Below are 24,249 nucleotides of genomic sequence, written 5' to 3'. Positions count from 1 at the left end.
CCATGAATATAGTAACATCCTATCACATACCAGTTTCAGTTGGTAGTTCATATACATGCTTATACATTACAAAAATAACTATTAGCCATAATTAATTAACTTCAAACAGTCCTTTATTAGTCTATAAATAAACCAAGAAAAAAAAATGGGAAAAACTTCCAAATTACTCATATAACTAAAAAAGAAAAAAACCTCAAACAGAAAATGATTTTCATTATTATTCAAAACAAAAGTATCGAGCGATTATTGCTCCCATTTTATCATAAGTATGCGACTCTAGATTATATATTTAAAGTCAATTGTAAAAATGCAACAATTATGGAAAAAGGGGGAAAAAGCTCTAATATCACAACCATACACCACAAGTTATTCTTTGTGTTGGTGGTGTGGTGATATTATTTATTTTTATTTATCCCACAAACTACAGACAGCATTTTATGGAGCTCAGCTTCTGCTGATCAAGATATTACTGTCAGAGTTTCAATTACATATAATCCCAACTCAACAGCAAAAATCCTATTTCAAAGAGACAGCGAGACAAAATCCCAATGCATCTGAAGGCCAGTTTTTTTTTTACTTTGCTGTTGAATGTGACAATAGATACGGTGAGTCTGTGTACACTAGCCAGTCTCTGCACTTGAAATCCTTCAAGGCTTTCTGCCCTTCTTGCGTAGTGACTGTCCTTCTCCAGAGAAAGCGATGAATCTGTTCATTGCATCATCCTGGGAGGATTAAGAGATTTAAAAGTAGTTATAATTGGAAAATATTAGCACATGTGCTACATGAGAAAATATACTTAGAAATTCAATAAAAACAAAGAGAATGAATCACATAATGAAATTATTTAGTTTAAGTGCTATTAACAAAAAGGTTGTATGGGAAAATAATATGAAAAACTGCACTGTAATACTGTAAATACAGGCTAGTTAAATATGTTCAAACGTATGATAAAACCCGTTACACTTCTTACGTCATCTAAAGTTTTCCTGGGCAGAGGCCTTGAGTTTCTGATGAAGGTGATCCTGCCAACTTTGAATTCGTAGTTGGGAATACCTCTGTGAGATGAAAGATTTGAGTTGAAGGTTAGAAATTTACACTCAAGGCTAAAAACACTGGTAGAATACTTCAATGGTCACTGATGAGTAGTTAAATAAAGATTTAACAGGCGCAAAACTGACTCTCTCAGACTAGCTGACAAATTCTGCAAGCCAAGGTGTGCCTATCGTAACATCTTGCAATTTGTTGAATGGTCAAACTATGAATTACGACTGCAAGCTGACCATGAAATGTGACACCAAAACAAGATGACATTGGGACACAAGTGAGCAACAAACAGCAGAGTTTAATGCCCGGAGAAACCAAAGATGTAAAATTAGAAGGGTGTAGACAAAGTCTTGGTTTAGCAGTGACAGACAACAGGCGTTACACTTCAGTATTTACAGGTCTGTGTCACAAACATCATAGCCATTTCCTGCCATGCTCTACTGTACCATAGTGGTCACTCATATAGAATTATAGCAATAGGTAGCAGCAGCAACAAAGTGAGAATAGGATACAAAATTGCTCACACTTCCAGAACTTTGTCAGAGTCTACAACACAATTTGCTGTGCCTCCCGTCACATTGTATGTCCAAATTCAGCTCACCAACCGATTAACCTATAAAAAAAGTAGTCCTATCTGAGAAATCTTGTCTAAGATAGCCAAAGAGCCAAAAATACATAGTGTGGGGGGGCCTGTTGGCTTAGAGCTTAAGGTGTTGACCATAAACTGCAACATCCTCAGATCGAGATCACAGTTCTTCTCTCCCCCCTCATTTCCTGTCATCTCTCTACTGTCTGCTGTCTAATAATGGCATAAAATGCCAAAGAGGAGGAACATGATAATGTTGCAAAGTTACCATGATGAATAGTTAAACCATTGTGTTACAATATTTAATTTAATTAATGAATTTAGGCCGTTTCATGTGTACTTGTATAAAATACTGAGCATCACCTTTTGATGTCACTTGGGCCAAGAGGGGCAGGGCTGGGCTCAATCCCTTTTGTTTTACCATCCAAACGATTGCCAGAGCCAGTGAAAGCCTGAGGATAAGAAACAAATTAGAAGTGACATTAGCTCCAATTATTATGGTTATCAGTAGCGGTAAAGGAATGTATTTGTCTCCAACCCACAGAAACATTTACTCACTCTGAATCCCAAGTCCATGTCTTCGTAACTGGGGGGATCTGCTTCTTCCTCCTGTGAAGAAATTAGTTTTATCAAACTGTTCAGAGCACAAATTGTAAAGCTACCTTTATGGTTTCGTCCTTACTGTTGGTTCTTCCTGGTGCTGAGGTCGTCGTTCAGGCTCTTTGTAACCCAAAGGAGCATCAAAATCCACCTGACAAAAACAAAGTCACAACACATAAAGTGGAGAACAAAAGAATAATTCACTGTTGTCTGTGATAATGTAGAGGATCTTACATTCATATCACACTCGATGATGGACACTGCTTTATCTGGCTTGGTCTCCATTACTCGCAGCTCATATATCTGAAACAATAACACAGATTTTATTAGCACTGGTAATCAGTAGAAAATAAAACAGACAAAAACATTCGTACATATTAATCCAACACCAATTTGAATAAATTAGTTTACCTTTTCATTGTAGTTGATAGCTACAACATCACCAGTTGTCAAGCAGGCAAAGTTTCTCAAAGCATTCTCCAGTCTGTAATAAAGTGATAACTTTGTTAATCACTATAGTAAACACAATGGGAAAAGGTCAATTTAATGTTCCCAACTGATATTTCTTACACTGCCTTGGGGTTTGTAATGTCTAGGAAGTCGGGGCTTTGTGGCTGGAACTTTGAGTAGGTAGCCACCATAAGGTTAACACTTTCCACTTGGACCAGGCCACCTTCCTCCAGCAGGAGATTCTGCATCATCTGCAGCAAAAAAAATAAAGCAAATACCAGTGCTGCCTTGATGGATACTTACAAAGTGGCTTTAAAATCATTTTATTAGCAGAGAACATTTGGATTCTAACTAGAGTCCGAACGATATATGGTCGGGCCGATATTAGGCTTTTTTTTAATATTCATTCATCAGAATCATTTATAAATGACAAATAAATGACTCTGATAAGTGAATATTTAAAAATTAAAATATAAAACAGAGGAAACCCCCTTCAACCATGTTCTGAGTATTGGCGTTGCATTGTTTGTCCAGCAGAGGGTGCTTTACAACATCCCTGTTGGCAACACGCTTTGATTTTTTGTTGTTATTGTGTTTTTGTTCAAAGGACTTTAAGTTTCAAATCTTCAGTTTGTATTTGTATACATTTTATTTATCAGAACTTTAATATATATTTGATTTCCTCTGTTCTAATGTGACAATAAAACAAGTTTATTTTTAAACTTCATTATCATATTATTTTAGTGAGGACTCATAAATAACTACAAATAACTAATGTAAGGGAAATCTGTTGTCTTGTTACATGTTTCTGGATTTATTTATTTTTTAAATATATAATCAGCCGATATATCAGATTTTTAAATCACCAAATATTTGTATCGGTATCAGCCTTAAAAATCCTTTATCGGTCGGGCTTTAATTCCGACATTAAACTTGTTTCTGTTTCTAACCCAGTGTGGCAGGTAGCAGATTCCCTCATCTGCCACAAACTCCAGAACACCACAGTGGGTCATTCTGTCTGAGTTCTTGTTGGTCAACTTGAACAGCATTGGATAGGTGATGTTAAGCCTGCCTGTACAAGGAAAAGGAGCAGAAAGGTAAGATTCATGGAAGGTTCATACAGGGCTTTTATGATAAAGAGCTGTTTGATTTAACTTTGACTTACTGAGCTGGTCGAGAGCTGAAGGTGGCATGATTACTGAAAAAGAAAGTTTATTAGTTGAGACCAACAACAAAAAGAAGAGATCACATAAAGACCTTTGCTTCTAATTAAAAAAACAAAAACATTTAAGATTCAGGTATGATACCAGGATGGTACCAGTCTGGTCCTTAAAATAATTATTCTGGGGAATTACAGAGAAACTGCTGAAAACGTAATGTATCTTTCACCACTGTGGCTTATTTTATCAAAAGGCATCTAGAAATGGAAAAGGCATGAACTGACAAAACTTTAACAAACCTAAATCCTCAGACATTCTCAGGACCCAAACACATTTCTGTATTCACTACACGTTTACAGTAGAATTCTCGAGATTTTACTGGCAGTGTCGAAAGTACGCGGACATGACAATAATGCTTACTTTTGCCTCCTTTCTCCACGTCGGAGCGGTCGTTGGGACCTGCCAGCATGGACACCGAGTAGCAGCGGTACTGAGTGGAGAAGCGGTTCTGAAACCCCCGGGACATCGGGTGGTCAAATACGTGGAAGGAAAACTGTGGAATAAACCAAGTCCTTTTAGTAAAACACACCTTTTCGATATTTTAACGTGAGTTTGTTACATCCACGTATGACTTTAATTTCATCATGACAGGGTAGCTTTCTGCCGCTGTCGTGTTGTTGTTAGCCGCTCGCTCGATAGCGTTAGCTAAACTGCTCTAAATACGATCTGTTTTGATATAAATGTATCGTCAACGTTGGACAAAATCGGAGTGTTACTCACCATGGCGACAGTTTAGCTCTTTTGTTGTCAAAAGACTCAAATCAAAATGTCTGTTTCTGTTTTGCTATTTGAAAACGTTGCATATAGCATATAAGCTGTGACTTTTCACTGTTGTCTTCCGCTTCTTCCGGAAGTGTACAAGGTGACTGTAGGAAATGACGGCACGACATACGTCCGCCAATCACAGCAGCCTTTTTGATTCCTGTAAAATCAGAATCAGAATCTGCTTTATTTGCCAGGTATGAGGACACATAACGAAGATTTTTGCTTTGGATTATACAATGCTCACAATGTACTTACTTATACAAAAACAAACAATATATACACACTATAAACAGAAACAATATAGACAGGTTAAGGCAGTAGTGCAATGAAGAGTGCAAAGTGTGCAGGAATCACGGACGATTCTGCATTTTGAGGTGAAAACAACTTTCCTTTAAGCTTCTCATAAGAACATAAAAAAACTAAACTTTCAGTCTCAACTTCTAAGAAAACATGGATGTGAAGTCTGTGAAGTGTTAAAAAAATGTTTTTAACATCTATATATATTCTGACAACAGGGCAAAATCCATCTGCTGAGGAAGATCATGTGAAACAATCGAAAGCTCCAGTACAGCTACTTAATGGACTAAGTGGTGAGTATTAAAAATTAACATTCAATCTCAACCAATACTATTTTCTCATTAGTTTGTTTCTCCAATGGTTTGTAACAGGCTTTCTGTTAAACTATTTATATCTCCACGCCCAAGACAAGATTATGTCTCAAACTTCTGTGTTCACAGGATGATGAATACTCCTCATGGCATGTACAATCAGTGGAGTTGCCCTTTAATATTTACCAACCACAGTTTACATACATACATACATACATACATACATACATAAATAATGAATAAATCACACAGCAGCCTTAATCAGAGCCAGTTTTAATGAGTCTTATGAAGACCAAATCAGACATAACTGACAGCAACAAACTGATAAGTTAAAAGTCATTTTAGAGCTCTAGTTGAAAACTGTACAAGTTACAGATACAGTATTTAAAATACAAAACTGAGAAAAGGCAGTGTTGTGATTTTGTAGTTGCACTTTGAGAGAACATGATCAAAATCCTAAGGTCTGAAGAAGCCATTTGATGTTAAATAGTAGGGGTTGAGGATGATGGAAGGGAGTGTGATGAATCTGTAGATTAACACAAGTCTGATCAAGCGTGTAATAAAATGTTATGTCTTTTTTTGTTGTTGATATAAGCCTTCATATCGGAGGCCAACTTTTGGCTACTTCTTGATGCATGGCTTCAGGTAACCACTGGCAGTATGCAGACAACAGAACTGTAAGAGGAGAAAAATACAAAATCACACAACAAAATAAAATGACAAGAATCCATGAAAATCATGCCAAGCACATTAAATCCTCACATTTATCTTCAGTTTTCCAGACAGAGAGGAGGGCATCTCTGCAGTCAACCCTTTTTGACAACAGCACTCCCAGCAAAGCCTCTGTCCTGGGCTGCAGCCTAAAGCAGCAAAGACACAACAGCAAGAGAATGGTCCATCTTTAAAACAGTCAATTTGTTGATTGACAAAAACGGAAATGCCTCAAAGAAGGCATAGCAGTGTGTGTGAGAGTACCAACTTACTTTGCCCAGGTTTTCTGCATGATGGATGGGTTTGAGAGAAGGTAACCGCTGTGTTTCTTTAGTTTAGGACAAACCTGCAAACCATACAAAGTCAACATTACTACGCAGACTTACAAGTTCCTGGTGGGTGCAGACATACTTTAAGCTTTTGCTTTTGTGCCAGGATTGAATTTCAGATTTGAGGTTTTTAATATTCTTTTTCCTACTTATAATTTACCTTAAGTGCACATTTATTTGGACTGGCACACAGAGAACAATGCAGATGGAACAACACATCAGTATATAAAGTTTATTCAGACTAAAATGTGTCCAAAGGTATGGACTAGTTAATGTTTAAAAATGTAAACTTCATTTTTGTCATTTGTGGATTGATTTGATTAATATTGATGGTTATTTATGGTTTTGATGCAATTTTATTGGGTTGGGTGTAGTGGTGTAAACTGTTGTATTTACAGTATGGAGTGTAAATGTAATACTTCCTTATTATACCGTATAGTGTAATATGAACCCCAGAAAGAATAGTTTTTGCCAATGCAAGGCTACTAATACTGAGGAATATCAGAATTATTTTGGCCTCTTAACATTGATCAGGACTGTCAAGTATTGCAGAATTGTCAGGTTCAAGCTTTTATGCCTAACTGAAACTTGAATGAAGACTGAACAGAGATGGATAACTTTCGGGTTTTGCTGCAGTACCTGTCCCTCAAGCAGAAACCTGGCAAACAGTTTATAACGCTCAATGTCGTCTGGATATTCCATCTCCAATGCTGGCAGCTGCCAACCTACACGGACTGCAGAACAAACACAACAATTACACAAATGTAGGCAGAGACACCTTTTTAGCACAAAAAGAGCCATGGTGCTCAGCTGTAGAAAACTTACAGAAGGTGCTTGAGCGGTGACATCTGATGGTGCCGGTGGACGAACAGAGCCACGGTGAGGGCGACTCCAGAGGGGAGCCGAAATGACAATACTGAGGCAGGAGTTCAGGGATCCACTCTGCTTCTATTGCTGACACACCTGACGGAGACAGAAATGAAGGCATTTCACCAGGTGAGACAACCATCCTGCACATTTAGACTTTTCAATTCATACAATACAAGAGGTACTTTGTTGTCCTGAAATATGACAGTTTAGAAATCCGGCTTGTCGACAGAATTTACACGAGATACACAATAAGAAAAAAGATACAAATACATAACATGCACTCACTCGGAAAAAAAATGCGCGTATTATAAAAGCCACACCTGCAAAAAGTCTGAGTTATGATTGGCTGATGGAAATCAATTCCCAGTTTTCACAAAGCTCATTTACCTCTCATGTACATCTTGGTGGTCTCCATGATCTCCTGGTAGACAATGAAGTCTGGCAGCGTTTTGAACAGCGTGGAGGTGGGATGAATGTACACAGGGTCGTCCAGAAGAGGAGTCTATGAACAAAAACAGATAAAGGTGAGAACGTGAAGGAGAGCGATAGTAGAGCCTCCTTAATCACAATTACAGTGTTCAGACCAACTTGCCTTGTATCCATTCTTCCATTTTGGGTCCAGTATATCTTCTGCCTGTACACGCCTTGCAAGATGGTCTCCCAGTCCGGCCAGAACAATCTGCCGCAAGCAAACCACCTGGTGTTCTGTCGGCGGTGTCATCTTGGGATTCACAAATACTCCCACCTCTGGACACACTGCATTTACTGGGATGAGAGAAGACAAATTATTTTCCGTTTTGTTTCTGCAGCACATTATGTGTTAAGTTTTCTGTGTGTGTTTGTGTACCTGCGTTGGTAAGTTGTCCTCTGAGCCTCCTGATCTCCACCATGGCTTTATACCTCAGGCCGTTCTCCTCGCAAAACTTAGGAGTACAACCAGCAAATTCACAAGCACCAACAGCACCTGTTTGTCAAATGTGTACAAAAATATAGTATAACCCCATTAATGTGTTAATGCAAACATTCTGTACAATAAAAACTGCTTTTGTCTAGGTTATGAATTTTTTTTATATCTTTCAAAAATTCCGCCTTTAACTATGTAAAGTTTCAACACAAAATGTGGTTGTAGAATTTTATGGCACCATAACCGGTCGCGGCGATGGCTGCCCACCAAGAGTCAGGTCAGAGGTTTCTGCCTGTTAAAAGGAAGTTTTTCCTTGCTGCTGTCACACCAAATGCATGCTCTTGGGGGGGAAATGTTGGGTCTTGGTAAATTATAGAGTGTGTTCTATTCATTTCAATTCAATTTTAGTTCTAGACCTACTTTATCTGTTACGTTTCCTAAATAACGTCTGTTATGATTTGACACATTAAATAAAATTTAAATGAATTAACCCCTCCTCAACCAAGTCTCAATTAGATCCCTCAAATCAAATGCCTTCTGATGTTAAAGGTCCAATATGCAATATATTTACTGTAATAAATCCAAAAATGACACCAATGCTTCATCAGATATTAAGGAAACATGCTAAGTTGAAATACTATCTTTTCTGACAACAATGCTAATGCCAGTATTTTTTCCTTTTTAAATTTTCGTTCTGTAACAGAATTTCTGTTTGTGTTTAGGCCTGTGTGTTGTTATCATCTGCCCAGTTTGACAGCCAGGCCGGGTTGCCAGATATACCTGTAAAAACGTAAACTCAGCCCACTACAGCTGTAAAGTTAGTACAGCCATGAAAGCAGCAAACAAACGGACGGGATCAACAGAGATAGATTCTACCCGACATTAAAAAAAACTAACTTTCTAACAGTTGTGTGACAAGAGGCTAATAAACCCCGGGTACAAATTGGAGATGTATTTGAAAGATGGAGACAGCTTAGAGCCCAAAAGGACGCAGAGTTGGCTAATTTCCCCCTGAACCGGTAGGTAGCTACTCATATTGAATTACAGTATATAGCTGGAGTACCCAAGTTGGTTACTCGCAAAAACAATGGAGACAAAGCCAGTAAAGTGATCCCGACTGATCCTGGCAACATTGTTGAATGCTCCGGTCTCAGCCTGGCAACCAACGTGAGCTTTGAGTTTGGGGAGGGGTAGGTAGACGACTCTCTCCAGTATTTTGAATTTGTACTGCAGTAACTATTTTAAACACTAGCTGTCAGTATTACATATTGCACCTTTAAGTCTCACCCTGAAATCCTGCTTTGAAAATGTTGTTCTTTTTAAGACATGTCTTGGGGACTTTATAAATGTCAACAGTCAACCGTCCAGTATAGAACCTTAACAACAAAACGCAAGTTTACCCAGCATGACCATGAGGTCCCCCAGCAGGAGCGATGCTCCTTGCCCAGCCCACAACCTCCTCATTTGGGTCAGCCGAGCTCGACGCTGGGTGAGTTTGGAGCTCTCATCTTCACTACGCGCAGGTCTAAGGAGACAAAAAAATGGGTTGAGAAAATAAAAACAAAAGAAAGTATGCAGCATGAGAAGCAAACATCTATGTCAGTTAGTCTACAAGTAAGACCCTGGAAGCCCCTATTCCAGTTTTGAACATGTTCTAAAAAACAGATTCGTAAACAGATATTAAGGTAAATGGAAACTGGACCACTGAAAGCGCTCTACACTACAGGCACCCTTCTCCCCATTCAGATTCATACACTGGTGGCCAAGGCTACCATACAAGGTGCCACCTGCTCATCAGATAAACATTCACGCACATTCACACACCAATGACACAGCCAACAGGAGCAATTTGGGGTTCAGTATCTTGCCCAAAGGCACTTCGACACCACCATCCTTCTGATTGGTAGACGGCGGCTACCAATCGGTGTGCCAAAGACGGCACATAAGAGCAAACGTGTGTCCTTACCTGTCAAGGTCTTCGAAGATCTCCCGAACTGTCATGGCTGCTACCACAGCAATGACGTAAGGCAGGCAATCCTGCTGCCTACCAAGAGCTAACATTTTAGCGTAACGCGGAGCCACAGGGAACGAAGCCATTGCTCTGCCCAGGGGAGTGATGGGACAGCTCAGCCTCGCTTGCTCCATCTCTTTCACCCTTAATTAAATAAATAAACCGTTCAAGACACATGATATGACTACTAATTAGCTCAATTTGTAATGTATAAAATATAAAAGGCTGTTATTCTCTTAAATGTCCACATAAAGTGAGTGCCACTGTTATTAATAACTTTATATTAAAATAACCCCTTTTTTCATTGATTAATTTTTAAGACTTCCTTGTAATAATCTAAGTGTTAGCAAAAACAAATTTCCCTAAACACTACCAAAACTGTTCTAATAAATAGTTGTATTGGTCAAGGCAGGTAAAGACAGGCACACCCATTGACAAGCACTTACCTTCCGGTGCGAGGCGGCTCTTTCAGAGCTCCCAACGAGACTAATAACTGCTCTGCTGCAACAAGAGCCTCGGCAGAGGGAGACGTGGGAAAGGGAAAATTGACCACCTGCACAAACACAAAATATGAAGCGTTTATTTTTTTGGAGGGATGCAAGATTTCACTCAGAAGCCTGGTGTTATGTTTGAGTTGTTCACTCTTTACTGACCTTATCTATGTTGAGGTCCTTCATCTGTAAAACCAGGTCTTCCACAGGCCGGCGAGTGATCTCTGCCTCTGAGAACAAACTGAAGTCTCCAAATACTGCAGACGAGTACAACCTGCAGAAACATCATAGAAAAATTAGTGAAGCCTCAAGTTCAGAAAACAACCACGTGATGACACATCACAGTTTAAAAGTCCTGACCTATAGCAGTGTCCCGGCTCCGTTCGTCCCGCTCTACCTGCCCTCTGATTGGCTGAGGCCTGTGAAGTCCATGTGACTCTGAAGGACGACACTCCGGTTACTCTGTCGTAGAAACGTTTCTTAACTCGACCGCAGTCGACCACGTACTTGATGCCGGGGATGGTCAGAGACGTCTCGGCCACGTTGGTGGCTACCACACACGCACGAGTTCCAGGAGGAGATGGCCTGAACACCTGCAGCCATGAGACACCAACACATACAGGATATCATAGTAAAAGTTATATTACTGCATAGGGCTGGGCGATATATCGATATTATATCGATATCGTGATATGAGACTAGATATCGTCTTAGATTTTGGATATCGTAATATCGTGATATGACATAAGTGTCTTTTCCTGGTTTTAAAGGCTGCATTACAGTGAAGTGATGTACTTTTCTGAACTTACCAGACTGTTCTAGCTCTTCTATTATTAATGATTATTTATCTAAAATCTAAGTGTGAAGATATTTTGCGAGAGCACCAACTGTCAACTCTAGAATATATCGCCGCAATATCGATATCGAGGTATTTGGTCAAGAATATCATGATATCTGATTTTCTCTATATCGCCCAGCCCTATATTAGAAAATATGGGATGTAGAAATAAACGCTGAAAATGTGTAGAAGAAAAATTTAACAATTTAAAATGTTGGAAAAAACTAAAACAAACCTTATGGAGCTTTGATTTCATAAAATGTACTCCTGTTGTTATACTGTATTTATGTTTACATTTTATTGTTATTTGAACAGCTGAGCATTGAACCAGGTGAAGAAACCTGTTTATTATTTATTCATTTTGCAACTGTTCACTGAAATAGCCGGTTTCTATGAAACTACTTGTGACATGTCATATTTGGCTTTGACTTTGACTGAACATTTGCGGAAAAAATATCGGGATATATATCGTATATCGATATTCAGCCAAAATATATCGGAATATGACTTTTGGTCCATATCGCCCAGCCCTATTACTGCATTATATGGACTCAAACTCAGCTATTGTCTAAAACTACAATCTGTACAGAACAGAATCTGCCATTTTGACTGGGAACTGATTATTTCACCTTTGATCTTATTATCATTTTAGATTATCAAACCACCTTAAACATTACCAACATTTAATGCCAATATATCTATCTTCTTGTATTTTTGGATCAAATTGTTTTGTTTTCTGGAAAATAGTGGATCTTTAATTCCTCTGTAAGACTCATCAAATTAAACTGCCTGTCATCATTCAAAGTTTTATTCCATTTGTCTATATCCTGTTTCAACATTAAGTCAAGATATAATATGTTGAATATTCTCAAAATCCTGTTTCATTATGGATTTAACAGTTACTTCACTTAATTAGTTTATGGACTTGTGAAGTTGTAGCCAAACCATAGCCAAACACCTGAGCGGTTTCCTCTTAATTTACACCTCAATGTGCTTTGGGCTACAAACTAGAACCAATCGGGCGAACAGCATAAATTTGAAATATATTATGTAATAAAATGGACCCACATCCACACCATGGTCACCTTTTCAAGACATTCCCTTTTCTAGCTCAGCTGCTAAATATTAAGCTAGCTTATTTTTTAGCAGTTTTGTGCTGACATAAGATATATATCTCACCTTAGCTTGCTGCTCTGGGGCCAACAGAGAGTACAGAGGGAGAACATAGAGAGGAATAGAGGGGTCAGCCTTTTCCTCTGCAGAAACAAAACGGGGCAGAATTAGTAAAAGCACTTATCTGAAATGTATTCAACTTGATTTAAAGAATTATTCATTTATTATTCATTTGGAGTAGCTTGCCTGTACTGGCGGGATCGTCTCCAATATCCAGGTCAGAGCCTTCATCCTCCTCGTCTCCGATTCCTGCCTCTCTGTCCTCGTCCCCTTCATCCACCGGGAGAGCAGAGTAGTTATCCAGGTCGATCCGGGGCAGAGACTGGAGACAGAGAGAACACTTTTAAAATATGAACACAAGAAATATCTGTTGAGGTTGGAGTTTAATCACAGAAAAGGCTTTTTTAAGTTACAGAAGCTTTTAAGAGCATTTCACTAAAAGTGGACTTACGACAGTCTTCTTCTGTTTGGCCTTCTTAAACTTCCTCATCGTCTCTGAGGTCTCTTCGTCCTCTTCTTCTCCTGAACACAAAACATGTAAATATTAACAATATACAAACACAGAGATGTGCCAGAGTGTGAGGGGGGGGGAATGTGTGTGTTAGACTCACCAGTGTTACCCTTTCTGTAGGGGAAAGCTTTTCTCAGTTTTCGACACAGATTGTGAACCTCTGCCTGACCGGTCAGAAACACCAGGATACCACCTGAAGGACAGAGGCGTGGCATCAGGGTGGTTGTGGTTTTGTGTGCGTGTGTGTGCGTTAAATTCCATCAACTACGGTTTGTCATGCTTACTTACTGCAAATTACTCTGTATAAATATTCAGTTCACATTTGAAAAAACTACACTGTTAAATATTAACGAACAATGTGAAATTCTTCATGCATTCCACCACAATATCTCAACAAATGCAAAAAAGTTTCCATGAATCTGTATGAATTAAAAAGACAACCATTTCCCCCACATTTTTCTAAATGAAAAAAAAGTCCATCTTTTAGGTCATGTAATGTAATAGCCAAAATTCACCATAAAAAGTTGTGTTGAGTTGTTATTATCTTGATTTCAACCCTATAGGTCAATTTAGTTTGGTAGTAAACAAATTTTAATACTTGAAAGTACAAAATCTGAGAAATGGGTTGTGTGAATGTGCACCTGGAGGCAGCATCCGGTGGATCTTGCAGATTTTGTGGAAAACCTCTCCAGTGTAATCCTCCACCGGGGTGCGTTTGTTGAAATGTATAGTGACTGGGAACTGGCGAGCGTCCACTTTGATGACGGGCGGTGGCGTCCGAAAAAGCTTTGTGTTGTCTGTGAAGTCCTCCACTCGCAGAGTGGCCGACATGACCAGCAGCTTCATTGGCATACCTTTCTGCAGAGACATGAAGAGTGGGAGCATGGTAATGAAGAAAGAGATTAGATAATATCATGCATGTGCTCTGTAATTCAGGATTAAAAAATTCAAAGTTTTTACACCAAAAACATGAAGAGCAGTCTCTTACCTTGTTTCTGAGCGGGACAATACGAGATAACAGTCCAATGAGGATGTCTGTGTACACACTCCTTTCATGCGCCTCGTCTATGATTATCACACTGTATCTCTGGAGCAGGAAATCCTACGAGACAAGACAGAGGCAATGAATAAATAGCAGAAACATTAAGGTAATTAAATTTAAAAAAAGTTTTCCCATTACTCATGTATATTGAAAACACTTCTACGAAAACAACCTCATGGTGATTTTTTTTCAGAAGACTTAGAGTTAAGTTTCAGATTTCAAATACTGCGTCTCACCATCCTCATATGAGGGTGTTTAATCGCTCACATCATCCTTCAAAAGATTAAAGTGGACTATTAATATGGTAGTACTACTATATGAGCAGGATTTTTTTGTCACAAACATTTATTATTGAGCAACAATACGAGCACTCATAGGAGCCTTAAAAAAAAATGTTTATCAAAAAGGAAAAATGTTTCAGGTTAAACCCACTGAGCTGAAATTGAAAAAGTGGATGCAAATCATTTACTTTTTTGAAAGATCTGGTTCCTCTTACAGACTAAACAGACTAAGCATAAAACGTTATCACACATTCAACAATCTCCCTGTTGATATCTGTCTGTCTCTCAGTAGTCACAAAGGAAAGCAGTAGTGAACTGGATGTTTCTCCACAGCCTAGCTCAATGGTAAAAATGAAATAAGAAATACCACTAGGCCAAAATCTGTCATGTTTATTATATTTTATTAAATTACTCAATTGAAAGTAACAACTATACCTTCTGAATCTCCTTCAGTAGAACACCATCTGTCATGAACTTGATCTTAGTATCACTGGTCACGTTCCCTTCGTATCGAATCTGGTATGACACCACCCTAAACGCAGACGCACAAACATGTACAATATAGTTTACAAAATGTTTCCATTACCAGCATAATTTCTCTTCCCAAGCTTGTCGCAAGGAGGTTTCAAAAACAAAGTAGTCTTTATACTCTGTCTGTGGATTTGAAATTATTTAATGTGACATTTTTTGAATGTTACCGTGTGGACAGGTTCATCTCTTTGGCCACTCTGTGGGACATGCTGACAGCTGCCACTCTTCTTGGCTCTGTGATTCCAATTATTTCACTGCCACTGAAGGAAATCAGAACGAAGAAGACAACAGTAACCACATGATATCATTTATGAATGCACATCCACATGTAAGCCATTTTTCTAGGTAAATATCACCACTATAAGGAGGATGACCTACCTGGCATAGCCGGCTTCATACAGGAACTGAGGCACTTGAGTGGTCTTTCCACTTCCTGTCTCACCACAGATTACGACACAGGGATTCTCTCTCACAGCCTCCATGATGACCTGTTCCTCTGCTAGCACGGGCAGCTTCAGACGAGCCTCCTGCAGTAACAGATTGAGATACACTTAAAGCAAGCTCACAAAAAACACATCTGTCTGAATGGAACACCTGTAGTTTTCACACACCTGTATTTCAGGTGATCTGTCAACAGGAATGAAGACAGCCGGCTGCAACGGTGTCTTGTTTTCGACTTTCTCCGGATCTGAAATCTTCTCATTCTGTCCATTTTGTTCTGTTTCGTGTTGTTCTCTCTTCACCTCCTGTTTGTCCTCCTTCTCTGTGGTCTCATCAACTTCTTCTTGTTCCTCCTCCTCCTCCTCATCAGAAGAGGTGTCCAGATCACTGCTTTCTTCGCCCTTTGGTTCCTCTTCTTCATCCTCCTCCTCCTCTTTCCATTTTCTTTTTCTGTTCGCTCCACTGACACTGCTGATCTTTGCTCCCAAGTCTCCATCTGTTAATTCCTCTGGTAAACTAAAAATAACCCAAACATATTAAGAGCACTCACTCCACCTTCTTCATATCTTCCAATGAGAAATATATACCTATATCTATATACCTTTGCTTTTCTTAGCTTATATGTTGCATGTATGCATATGAGCACTTACTGTTTGGTCTGATAAAGTTTTTCTCCTGTTCCCAGTTTGGACGTGGTGTACAGCAGCTTAAGTTCAGACTCTGGAAGCTGCACCTCAGCTAGTTTGGTCAGGATGTCTGCTCTCTGGACGGGACAGACAGCAGGACAGGTGAGTGAGTTACTAAATGTTTAACAATTTATAGCCAGTATACCTGATGATTAGGGATGGGCGTATCGATCCTGTGGTATCGATATACTCACGCTACTCATTTGGCATTGTTTCCTTAAAAAAGTATCGATATAAACAAAAAAATAATAATTGGGGGTGTATGCATCACTTTCAGCTGTTTTAGATTGCTTACTTAAATTACTATGTGCCGTGACACCCCTGTACCTGGCGGCGTATTGAGCTGGCCCATGTCACGTGACAGGAGATGAGCGAATGAGCGTCAACGTGCGACCCAATGCATGCGACACAGCCAAGTTCATTTTCTCAGGGAACAACTGTCTTTCTTATGCAGGTTTATAGGATAAGGAAATCCTAGTTTATTCTGATCTTTATGACCTCTTGTTTTTGCTTCAGTGAAGTGTTACATGTTTACTTCTACAAAGAGATTCGAAACATAACATTGTTATGATGTATTAGTTTTTTTTTCTTCCTTTTAGCTTTTTCTACCAAGATTGGTATTTTTTCGAGAAATAAGAAAAGTGAAAATGTGTATGTTTTTGTTCATATTTAATTTATTTCATCCATATTTAGGTTATTTATTTTAATTTTATTATGTATTGACCATAATACATTTTGTATAAATGGTCCGTATTTGTCTTGCGATTTGTCTTAAATGTAATATTTTTACTGACAAAAATTGCCAATAAGAAATTAACGGTATCGGTATCGATGAAAATGCAAGAAAAAGTATCTATCGTATCGAATCCTAAAAGTGTGGTATCGCCCATCCCTACTGATGATCCTATGCAGGAAGAGTTACTGTGAATAACTAAGTAGGAATAAATTGGTTCAATCTTGTCTCTAGGGCTAGGTGTCATATAATAAAATTTCAGTTTTAGCGCCAAAACAACTACTATTTTTTTTGTCGGCCTTCTTTTTTCTCTCTCCCTCATTTACTGTCATCACTCTACAGTCTGTAATAAAAACATAAAAATACCCCAAAAGAACATCTTATGTCTGTCAACATGTCATAAAAAACATGTTAATTTATAATAAAAAAAAAATTCATATAACAAAAGAAACCAAAGTTAAATGATGTATTATCACAAGCAGCTGCACAAAATCTTCTAAATAGTGTTTAAAAGTGTTTTTATGTAAATCAGGAACTATCTGGATACCTTTTAGCAGATTTGAAAAGACATGGTATTTTAGGCATCACTATTTTACCATTAAATCCCGATATATGTATATTTAATAATGCTCAAGATTACAGCTTTAACTAATAATTTGGGATTTTCAATTTATCTTTCAGCTGTTTTTGATAAGAGAAAAATAAACCTTTATTGGACCCAAATTGGCCTTTGTAATAAAAAAAAAACTTGTTTTGCCTGACTGAACGTCCAAGACCCAAAGATATTCAATTTACAGTGGAATAAAACAGAGAAAAGCAGCAACAATATGTTTTTGACAAATAAATTACTTATTGTTGTCAATGAACTAAACCATTAATTGACTGTAAATCTCAGCACTACTAAATACATTATTGTGGTCATAACTGTACATACTGTAGTATGAAGTGGAAAGTTGTGTTATCCTGGATAAACAGATAGTTTTCTTCTTAAAGCTTCACAGCTTTGTTTAAACCTGCATCAAACTGTGTCTCACCTGAGCTTTCTTTTCTTTGCGCTCCAGGACCTTCTGCAGCTCTTTCCTCTGCTTCTTGGTGAGGGGCTTTTTGGTGGAGACAGGTGTCACTGAGGCTTTCTTCTTCTTGGCTTTGTTGGCTGGGAGGACCAAAGCGTTGCTCTGGTCTACACCTTTTAGCCTGGCCCCATCTGATGAAAACAAGTGTTACAACCCAAACAGACAAGATATTTATTAGGCAATATAGACCAAATCATTTCACCAGTTTATGGCTCCCATTTCTTACCTTGAAGTTCCACAACAATGTTTGTCTTCTCTTCCTCTGCTGGTTGTTGGGTGTCACTTTGCTGTCTTCCCTTCCAGTTGTGTTTCTTCCTTTGTTTTCCCATTTTAAACTGAGATCTGGAAATTAATAAATAACAAACAATGTATTCAAAACCACCATCTGATAACTTGTAACGTTAGACACCACGAAACAGCTAAACGTAACAAGAACTAACTAGCTAACTGTAGATTAACCACTACGGTAAAAAAAAATAAAAATAAAAACGTAATTAACACAACCAACTACATCTTTATGAATATTATAAAATACAAACCTTTTATTTTAATTGGTTAAAGAACGGCATGTGAGATTTAAACACTTTAAGTTGCAAAATACAGCCCTACACAAACCTCACGTGTAAACATACGAGGGCCCATCAGTTAAAACTGTCCGGCGCTGAACGTTGTCTCCACAGAAAGGTTCCGCTACAAAGAGCGAAAACATTCCCCAATACCTACCTTCTTCTTTTTTTTCTTCTTCTTTAGAGTTTAACGGCAGTTGGCATCCAAGTCGTTGCATTACTGCCTCCTATTGACAATTTTTCAATATCTATTTATTCAGACCAATACACTACAATTTCCTAAAAACACCAGCAAATAGATATTTCCTTCCATTCATAATAACACCACTTTCAAGGACATCTGTAATCCTGAGTTCACCTAAACCTAATTTCCGTAGTCCAGCAAACATAACCCCTCTTTCTCGGACATATTTCCTGCATGACATCAATACATGCTCCACTGTCTCCATTACCTCGCATACATTGCACAGGCCAGTCGGATGTTTCCCTAAAAAGTGTACCATTTAATCTACTGTGACCTATTCTCAGTCTACTGACAATTACTTGTTCTTGTCGGTTAAACCCACTGTAACTCATCCCTCCTTGGCCTTCCTTGGTCTGAATCATATGCAATTTCCTCCCCTTATTTCCACCATCCCAATACAGTTGCCACTGTCTGGAAATTTCTTCCCACACAATGCTTTTCCCCTCTGACTTTGATAGTTTAGTATTCAGTTCCACAGCACCCTTCTTAACCGCCTCCTTTGCCAATTTATCCACTCGCTCATTACCTGGTATTCCTGCATGAGCAGGAACCCACATGAACACCACATTCACACCCTGATCAACAAACCTTGAATTTGTAAACAAAATTTCATACACAATTTCTTGGTGATTCCTGGCTGATCCTGATTTGAGACTCGCCAATACCTACCAATTAGTATTTTATGTTTTATACACGTTGTGTTGTTTGTTGATAATATTTTATAAACATAGGTGTTTTGTAAGCTGTTGAAAAGAACAATATACCCGATAAAGTGTGTCTAAAATAAATCATTAAAGTTAGACTTAAATATCAACTCACTCACAAAAAATATCAACTTACTCATAAAGAAGTGCAAAGCATCATCTTTTTGTTACATTTATTTTTTAATTAGAACTGATTCGGAACTGATTTGGTTAGAACTGAGCTGGGGGAAAAGGCCTTTAAGTTTGCTGCTCCCTCTACATGGAACAAGTTACAGAAATCCATGAAACTTTTAAGAGGATGTTGATTGACTTGGAGGCAGCCACATCTGGCTGTAGATGTTTTGCCTGATGTGTTTAGGATTGTGGTTGGCTTTGAAGGACTTGTTGTTTCAGTTGTTTTATATTTCTAGTGTTTTTGTGTATTTTGTGTTTGTATTTACTGTATGTGTGGTTGTACTGCTGCCTATCTTGGCCAGGACATTTCTTGAAAAAGAGATTTGTAATATCAATGAGTCTCTTCCTGGTTAAATAAAGGTAAACAAAAAAAAAAGATTCATAGGCCTAATGCATGAATTTAAATAATGTTTTAAAAAAAGAAAAGATATGCACAACTTTGCCATACAATGTGAGTATCGTTTGTATTTAATCTGTAACATTTGGTTTGTGTTTATAAAATCAGAATACAGTTCCAAAAAACAAATGTCTAAAATTGTATGTGGGACAAACACACAAAAAAAATTCTGATTAACAAACGATGGCTTGTTAGCCTCAGAATCTCCCCATAGGAGGTACGCTTTCCGGATGCTCACTTATGTCCCAAATAGAACACCAGGGATAAATGAGAAGTGTTTACACACACACACACACACACACACACACACACACACACACACACACACACACACACACACACACACATGAGCATAAGTACTTCAGACATAACCATCTTCAAACCACAATTACAAATAAAGCATGTCAAGGTGCTAAAACAAATTTTTATTTATTAGTTTTCAAGCACATGAGCCTTTGAAAATAGAAAATTTAAATCTGATATTTCAACCACATGGCAGAAAGGATCTGTATTGTCAAACCTTACATATAAATTTGACGTTTCTTCATGTGATCATTATTATCATGTCCATAAAAAGAGGTTATTGTGAGCAAGTGTAATGAGTACAAATGTGCATTGCAGGCCAACCAATTTGCAATATTATCAATTGATGTGAAAATAGATAAATCTGTATGAACGTATGGCTGATAAGTAAAAAAAGTGATGTGTTCATAGAAGTTTACAGAGTTTTACACAACACAGCGCTGGCAAGTTCATTTTTCAATAGCTCAGTACATATCTTGGGTCACAATTGTTTAATAACGACACTGAAAGGATTCTTACCAAAACTGTCAGTGTTATTAAAATGAATACCATCCAGTATATTGTTACTGGAAATTTTACTCTCAAATGACTACAATGGCATTAGCCTCAAAACTCCAATATTGGACAGGCTCTAATGCATGTTACGTTTAATCTATCTTTTCTTTTAGTTTATTCTATGGTGTTAAACAGATGGCTGACAAATTAAAGGAAAAACCAACATAAAGTGTCTTAGTGAGGTGTTGGGCCATCACAAATCTCCTATAGGTGCTCAGTTTATTATTAGTATGATTTGATACATTATTATTTACATACTTCTCAAACCTGTCCACTGGTTCCCTGTTTTTAAGCATCTGCATTTATTCTTTCTCTACTCATTTATTCAGGGTTTTCCTTTAATTTGTCAACTGATTGTGCATAAAAATTAACTTTTATGCTATAGTCTGAAACATGAAAGCATGTGAGAGACATTTTCTCTCCAATATGCAAATAACAACAGCTCTTCTTTTTCTTAATTTGTATCTAAAAATCATTACAGCTCCATCTCAGATGCTGCTGTCCTTCAAAGGAGCGTACTCCTTGTCCCTCAGACTCTCCCCTGCTGTGAAGCTCTCCTCCGTGGTTCTCCTTGCCTCTTTGGACAGCCTCTCGAACCTCCTCAGGAATACGATGAGAGCCACCAGCAGAGCTGCCTGCACCACAACAAACACAAACAGACACACCTGCGAGGCCAGAGCCAAGTCACAGTACCAGTAATGGCAGGTATCCAGGACCTCCTTCTCTGTTAAATACACCACCAGCCGCCCTCTCAGGCCAGGAGGGAAGCTGCAGTTGACGCCCAGGTGTGATGTGAGGGTGGCAGGCTGACGCAGTAGCCAGGCTCGCAGGTAGAGGATGCCACAGTCACAATCCCAGGGGTTACCATGAAGGGAGACAGAGTTGAGGGAGGTCAAGTCATCCAGGAGCCCATTGGGGAGGCTCGTCAGCCGGTTGTTGTGGAGAAGGAGGGAGGTGGTTCCTGCAGGGAAACTGGTGGGCAGCGAGGAGGATGTGAGAGACTTGCTGCTGCAGTCCACCTGACTACCATGACAGGAACAAAGGTGGGGGCATGCTGATGACGTTTGAGCTCCAAACAAGGGGAGCAGACACAGGAACAGAAGCCCCTTCATGGTTACCAATCACTGAGAGGAGAGGCGAGGAGAGGAGAGGCGAGGAGAGGAGAGGAGAGGAGAGGAGAGGAGAAGAGAGGAGAGGAGAGGAGAAGAGAGGACAGGACAGGAGAGGACAGGACAGGAGAGGACAGGACAGGACAGGACAGGAGAGGAGAGGAGAGGAGAGGAGAGGAGAAGAGAAGAGAAGAGAAGAGAAGAGAAGAGAAGAGAAGAGAAGAGAAGAGAAGAGAAGAGAAGAGAAGAGAGGAGAGGAGAGGACAGGACAGGACAGGACAGGAGAGGAGAAGAGAGGAGAGGAGAACAAAAAAGAAGAAAAATAAAGAAAAGAAAAGAGAGAAAAAAATGTATTATATATTTTCAAGAGCTGTTTGGATTTAAAATGATCAGAAAATAAAAAGGAATGCAATCCAACAAGAGTGCTGTAGTAATTACCATCTTTATACAATTTAAGTTTTTAATTTGATGCACATTTAAGTGTTGTTGGAGTGTGCACTTTGTGTACTTTGTATATGATCAGACACTGTTTGTGCAATTTGTCTTAAATTAATATAATAGCCTATGTATGGTGAATTTTATACACATTTAAACAATTAAAAGTGTGGTACTATATATGTGATGTACTGAGTAATCTAAAACAGTTTGGAACACGTTAGTACCGAATACGTAGCATACATGTTACAATTTACTAATGTACCACATACAAAACATAGTATTAACATGATATTATGTATTGATATACTGTAACTAAGATTAATACATTGAGTACATTTTACAATGTTTTGTTATCCAGTGCACTGACATAAAAAAAACTCTTCTCCTGTACATCATGTCTGCTAGTTTGATACTACATTAAAATAATAAAACAACTTTGAAATGTATCTTTTACAAGCTTCTTTCATGCTTTTAAAAACAGAGTACTTCTGCCAAACTGAACTTCACACACCAACTTGATAACTTTCTAATTGCTTTGATATTTTGAGCGCAAGAAACTGAGCAATGGGCCAGGAATCAATGTCTAAATGTTAATAATCTAAAAGAGAGTTACGGAACAAAAAAGTCTAATAAGATCTGAGGAGAGTCATTTACCTTCAGTGCTGCGTGTCTTTAGGAGAAGACGTGTTTTTCTCTTCTCTGAGAGGCCGAGTGCGTGTGTTACTACCAGCTGGCCCAGACTGATAAAGACCACTTACAAATATGACACACACACGCACAAGTACAGATGAAGTATGTAAGTACAACAGGACATGAAGTATCTCAGTAACTCTTTATCTTAGGGATACTTCACTTCTAATACATTTCTATTGTAGGAAGTTCTCTGGAAATAATTGTTTACTAACTAAAAGTAAAATAAAGACAGTGCTCAATTATTACGCTTACAAAATATACATACTTTTTAATTAATTGCTAGTTTACTCTACCACAATTCAGAGGCAAAATTTTTACTTTTTATTCCACTACATTGTTTTTAATGTTTTGGGCTTTTCCACCCTTTTTTAATGGATAGGACAGCTAGATGAGAAAGGGGAGAGAGAGAGAGAGAGAGGGAAGACATGCAGGAAACCATCCCAGGTCAGACTCGAATCCTAGACCTCTGCGTTGAGGTATAAACCTCTGAGTATATGTGCTCCTGCTCTACCAACTGAGCCAACCCAGCCACACGCTCCACTACGTTTATATGATAACTTTAGTTACTTTGCATATTCAAATTAATAACATACAATTAATGAATAAATTATGAGGTAATACAATAGAATAATATAAGTGTATTGATTTCAGAGGGGGAATTCACAAGCTACCCAACAGTATATAAAGTACTTAAAATTTGCCCCACATTTACTTGCTGCTACATTAGTAATGTAGTGATGCATCAGTTAGTATAATCCAGTGATACAATCTATATTATATACATTTTGAAATGGCCCATCTTGCATAATGAGTACTTTTACTTTTAGTATTTTAAGTATATTTTGACGGTTTTGATGCTTTTAGGGGTGTGGTCCAGGTCAAGACAATCTCCTGAACTCCAAACTGAATGTCAGAATGGGAAAGAAAGGTGATCTAAGCAACTTTGAGCGTGGCATGGTTGTTGGTTCCAGACAGACTGGTCTGAGTATTTCACAATCTATTCAGTTACTGGGATTTTCACACACAACCATTTCTAGGGTTTACAAAGAATGGTCTGAAAAAGGAAAAACATCCCGGATGCGGCAGTCCTGGGGGGCGAAAATGCCTTGTTGATGCTGGAGGTCAGAGGAGAATTGGCCGACTAATTCAAGCTGATAGAAGATCAACT

General features: G+C 38.4%; 3 protein-coding genes across 5 annotated transcripts; all 3 read right to left on the bottom strand.

The window, feature by feature from the left end:
* Nucleotides 1-91: 91 nt before the first annotated feature.
* Nucleotides 92-4,798, bottom strand: ufd1l (ubiquitin recognition factor in ER associated degradation 1). Its single transcript, XM_028577895.1, has 12 exons — nt 4,621-4,798; nt 4,261-4,393; nt 3,846-3,878; nt 3,631-3,752; nt 2,801-2,931; nt 2,642-2,714; nt 2,465-2,533; nt 2,313-2,381; nt 2,189-2,239; nt 1,994-2,082; nt 971-1,055; nt 92-722 (listed from the first exon to the last, which is right to left on the bottom strand). Exons 1-12 carry the CDS (start codon nt 4,621-4,623, stop codon nt 648-650), a joined length of 933 nt encoding a protein of 310 aa, XP_028433696.1. The 5' UTR covers nt 4,624-4,798; the 3' UTR covers nt 92-647.
* A 731-nt stretch (nt 4,799-5,529) lies between these two features.
* dhx37 (DEAH (Asp-Glu-Ala-His) box polypeptide 37) lies at nt 5,530-18,605 on the bottom strand. Of its 3 annotated transcripts, none has more exons than XM_028578998.1 (27): nt 18,514-18,605; nt 18,125-18,240; nt 17,860-18,029; nt 16,057-16,169; nt 15,577-15,922; nt 15,344-15,492; nt 15,133-15,225; nt 14,870-14,966; nt 14,100-14,213; nt 13,753-13,969; nt 13,212-13,304; nt 13,052-13,122; nt 12,787-12,922; nt 12,607-12,683; nt 10,950-11,182; nt 10,752-10,863; nt 10,545-10,651; nt 10,054-10,242; nt 9,488-9,612; nt 8,031-8,147; nt 7,776-7,948; nt 7,571-7,685; nt 7,139-7,276; nt 6,953-7,047; nt 6,257-6,330; nt 6,036-6,133; nt 5,530-5,948 (listed from the first exon to the last, which is right to left on the bottom strand). In XM_028578998.1, exons 2-27 carry the CDS (start codon nt 18,225-18,227, stop codon nt 5,872-5,874), a joined length of 3,432 nt encoding a protein of 1,143 aa, XP_028434799.1. In that variant the 5' UTR covers nt 18,228-18,240; nt 18,514-18,605; the 3' UTR covers nt 5,530-5,871. The 3 variants fall into 3 exon arrangements, with proteins under 3 accessions (XP_028434799.1, XP_028434801.1, XP_028434798.1); XM_028579000.1 differs by having other exon boundaries at nt 18,519-18,602; XM_028578997.1 differs by having other exon boundaries at nt 18,438-18,589.
* A 1,790-nt stretch (nt 18,606-20,395) lies between these two features.
* Nucleotides 20,396-23,119, bottom strand: gp1bb (glycoprotein Ib platelet subunit beta). Its single transcript, XM_028578956.1, has 2 exons — nt 23,043-23,119; nt 20,396-21,965 (listed from the first exon to the last, which is right to left on the bottom strand). Exon 2 carries the CDS (start codon nt 21,951-21,953, stop codon nt 21,330-21,332), a length of 624 nt encoding a protein of 207 aa, XP_028434757.1. The 5' UTR covers nt 21,954-21,965; nt 23,043-23,119; the 3' UTR covers nt 20,396-21,329.
* Between the last annotated feature and the right edge of the window lie 1,130 nt (nt 23,120-24,249).

This window comes from Perca flavescens, chromosome 5, assembly GCF_004354835.1.
Source record: "Perca flavescens isolate YP-PL-M2 chromosome 5, PFLA_1.0, whole genome shotgun sequence".
Taxonomy (NCBI): domain Eukaryota; kingdom Metazoa; phylum Chordata; class Actinopteri; order Perciformes; family Percidae; genus Perca; species Perca flavescens.
The sequence above is the reverse complement of the archived record's forward strand: the minus strand, read 5'-3'. Positions and strand labels throughout refer to the sequence as shown.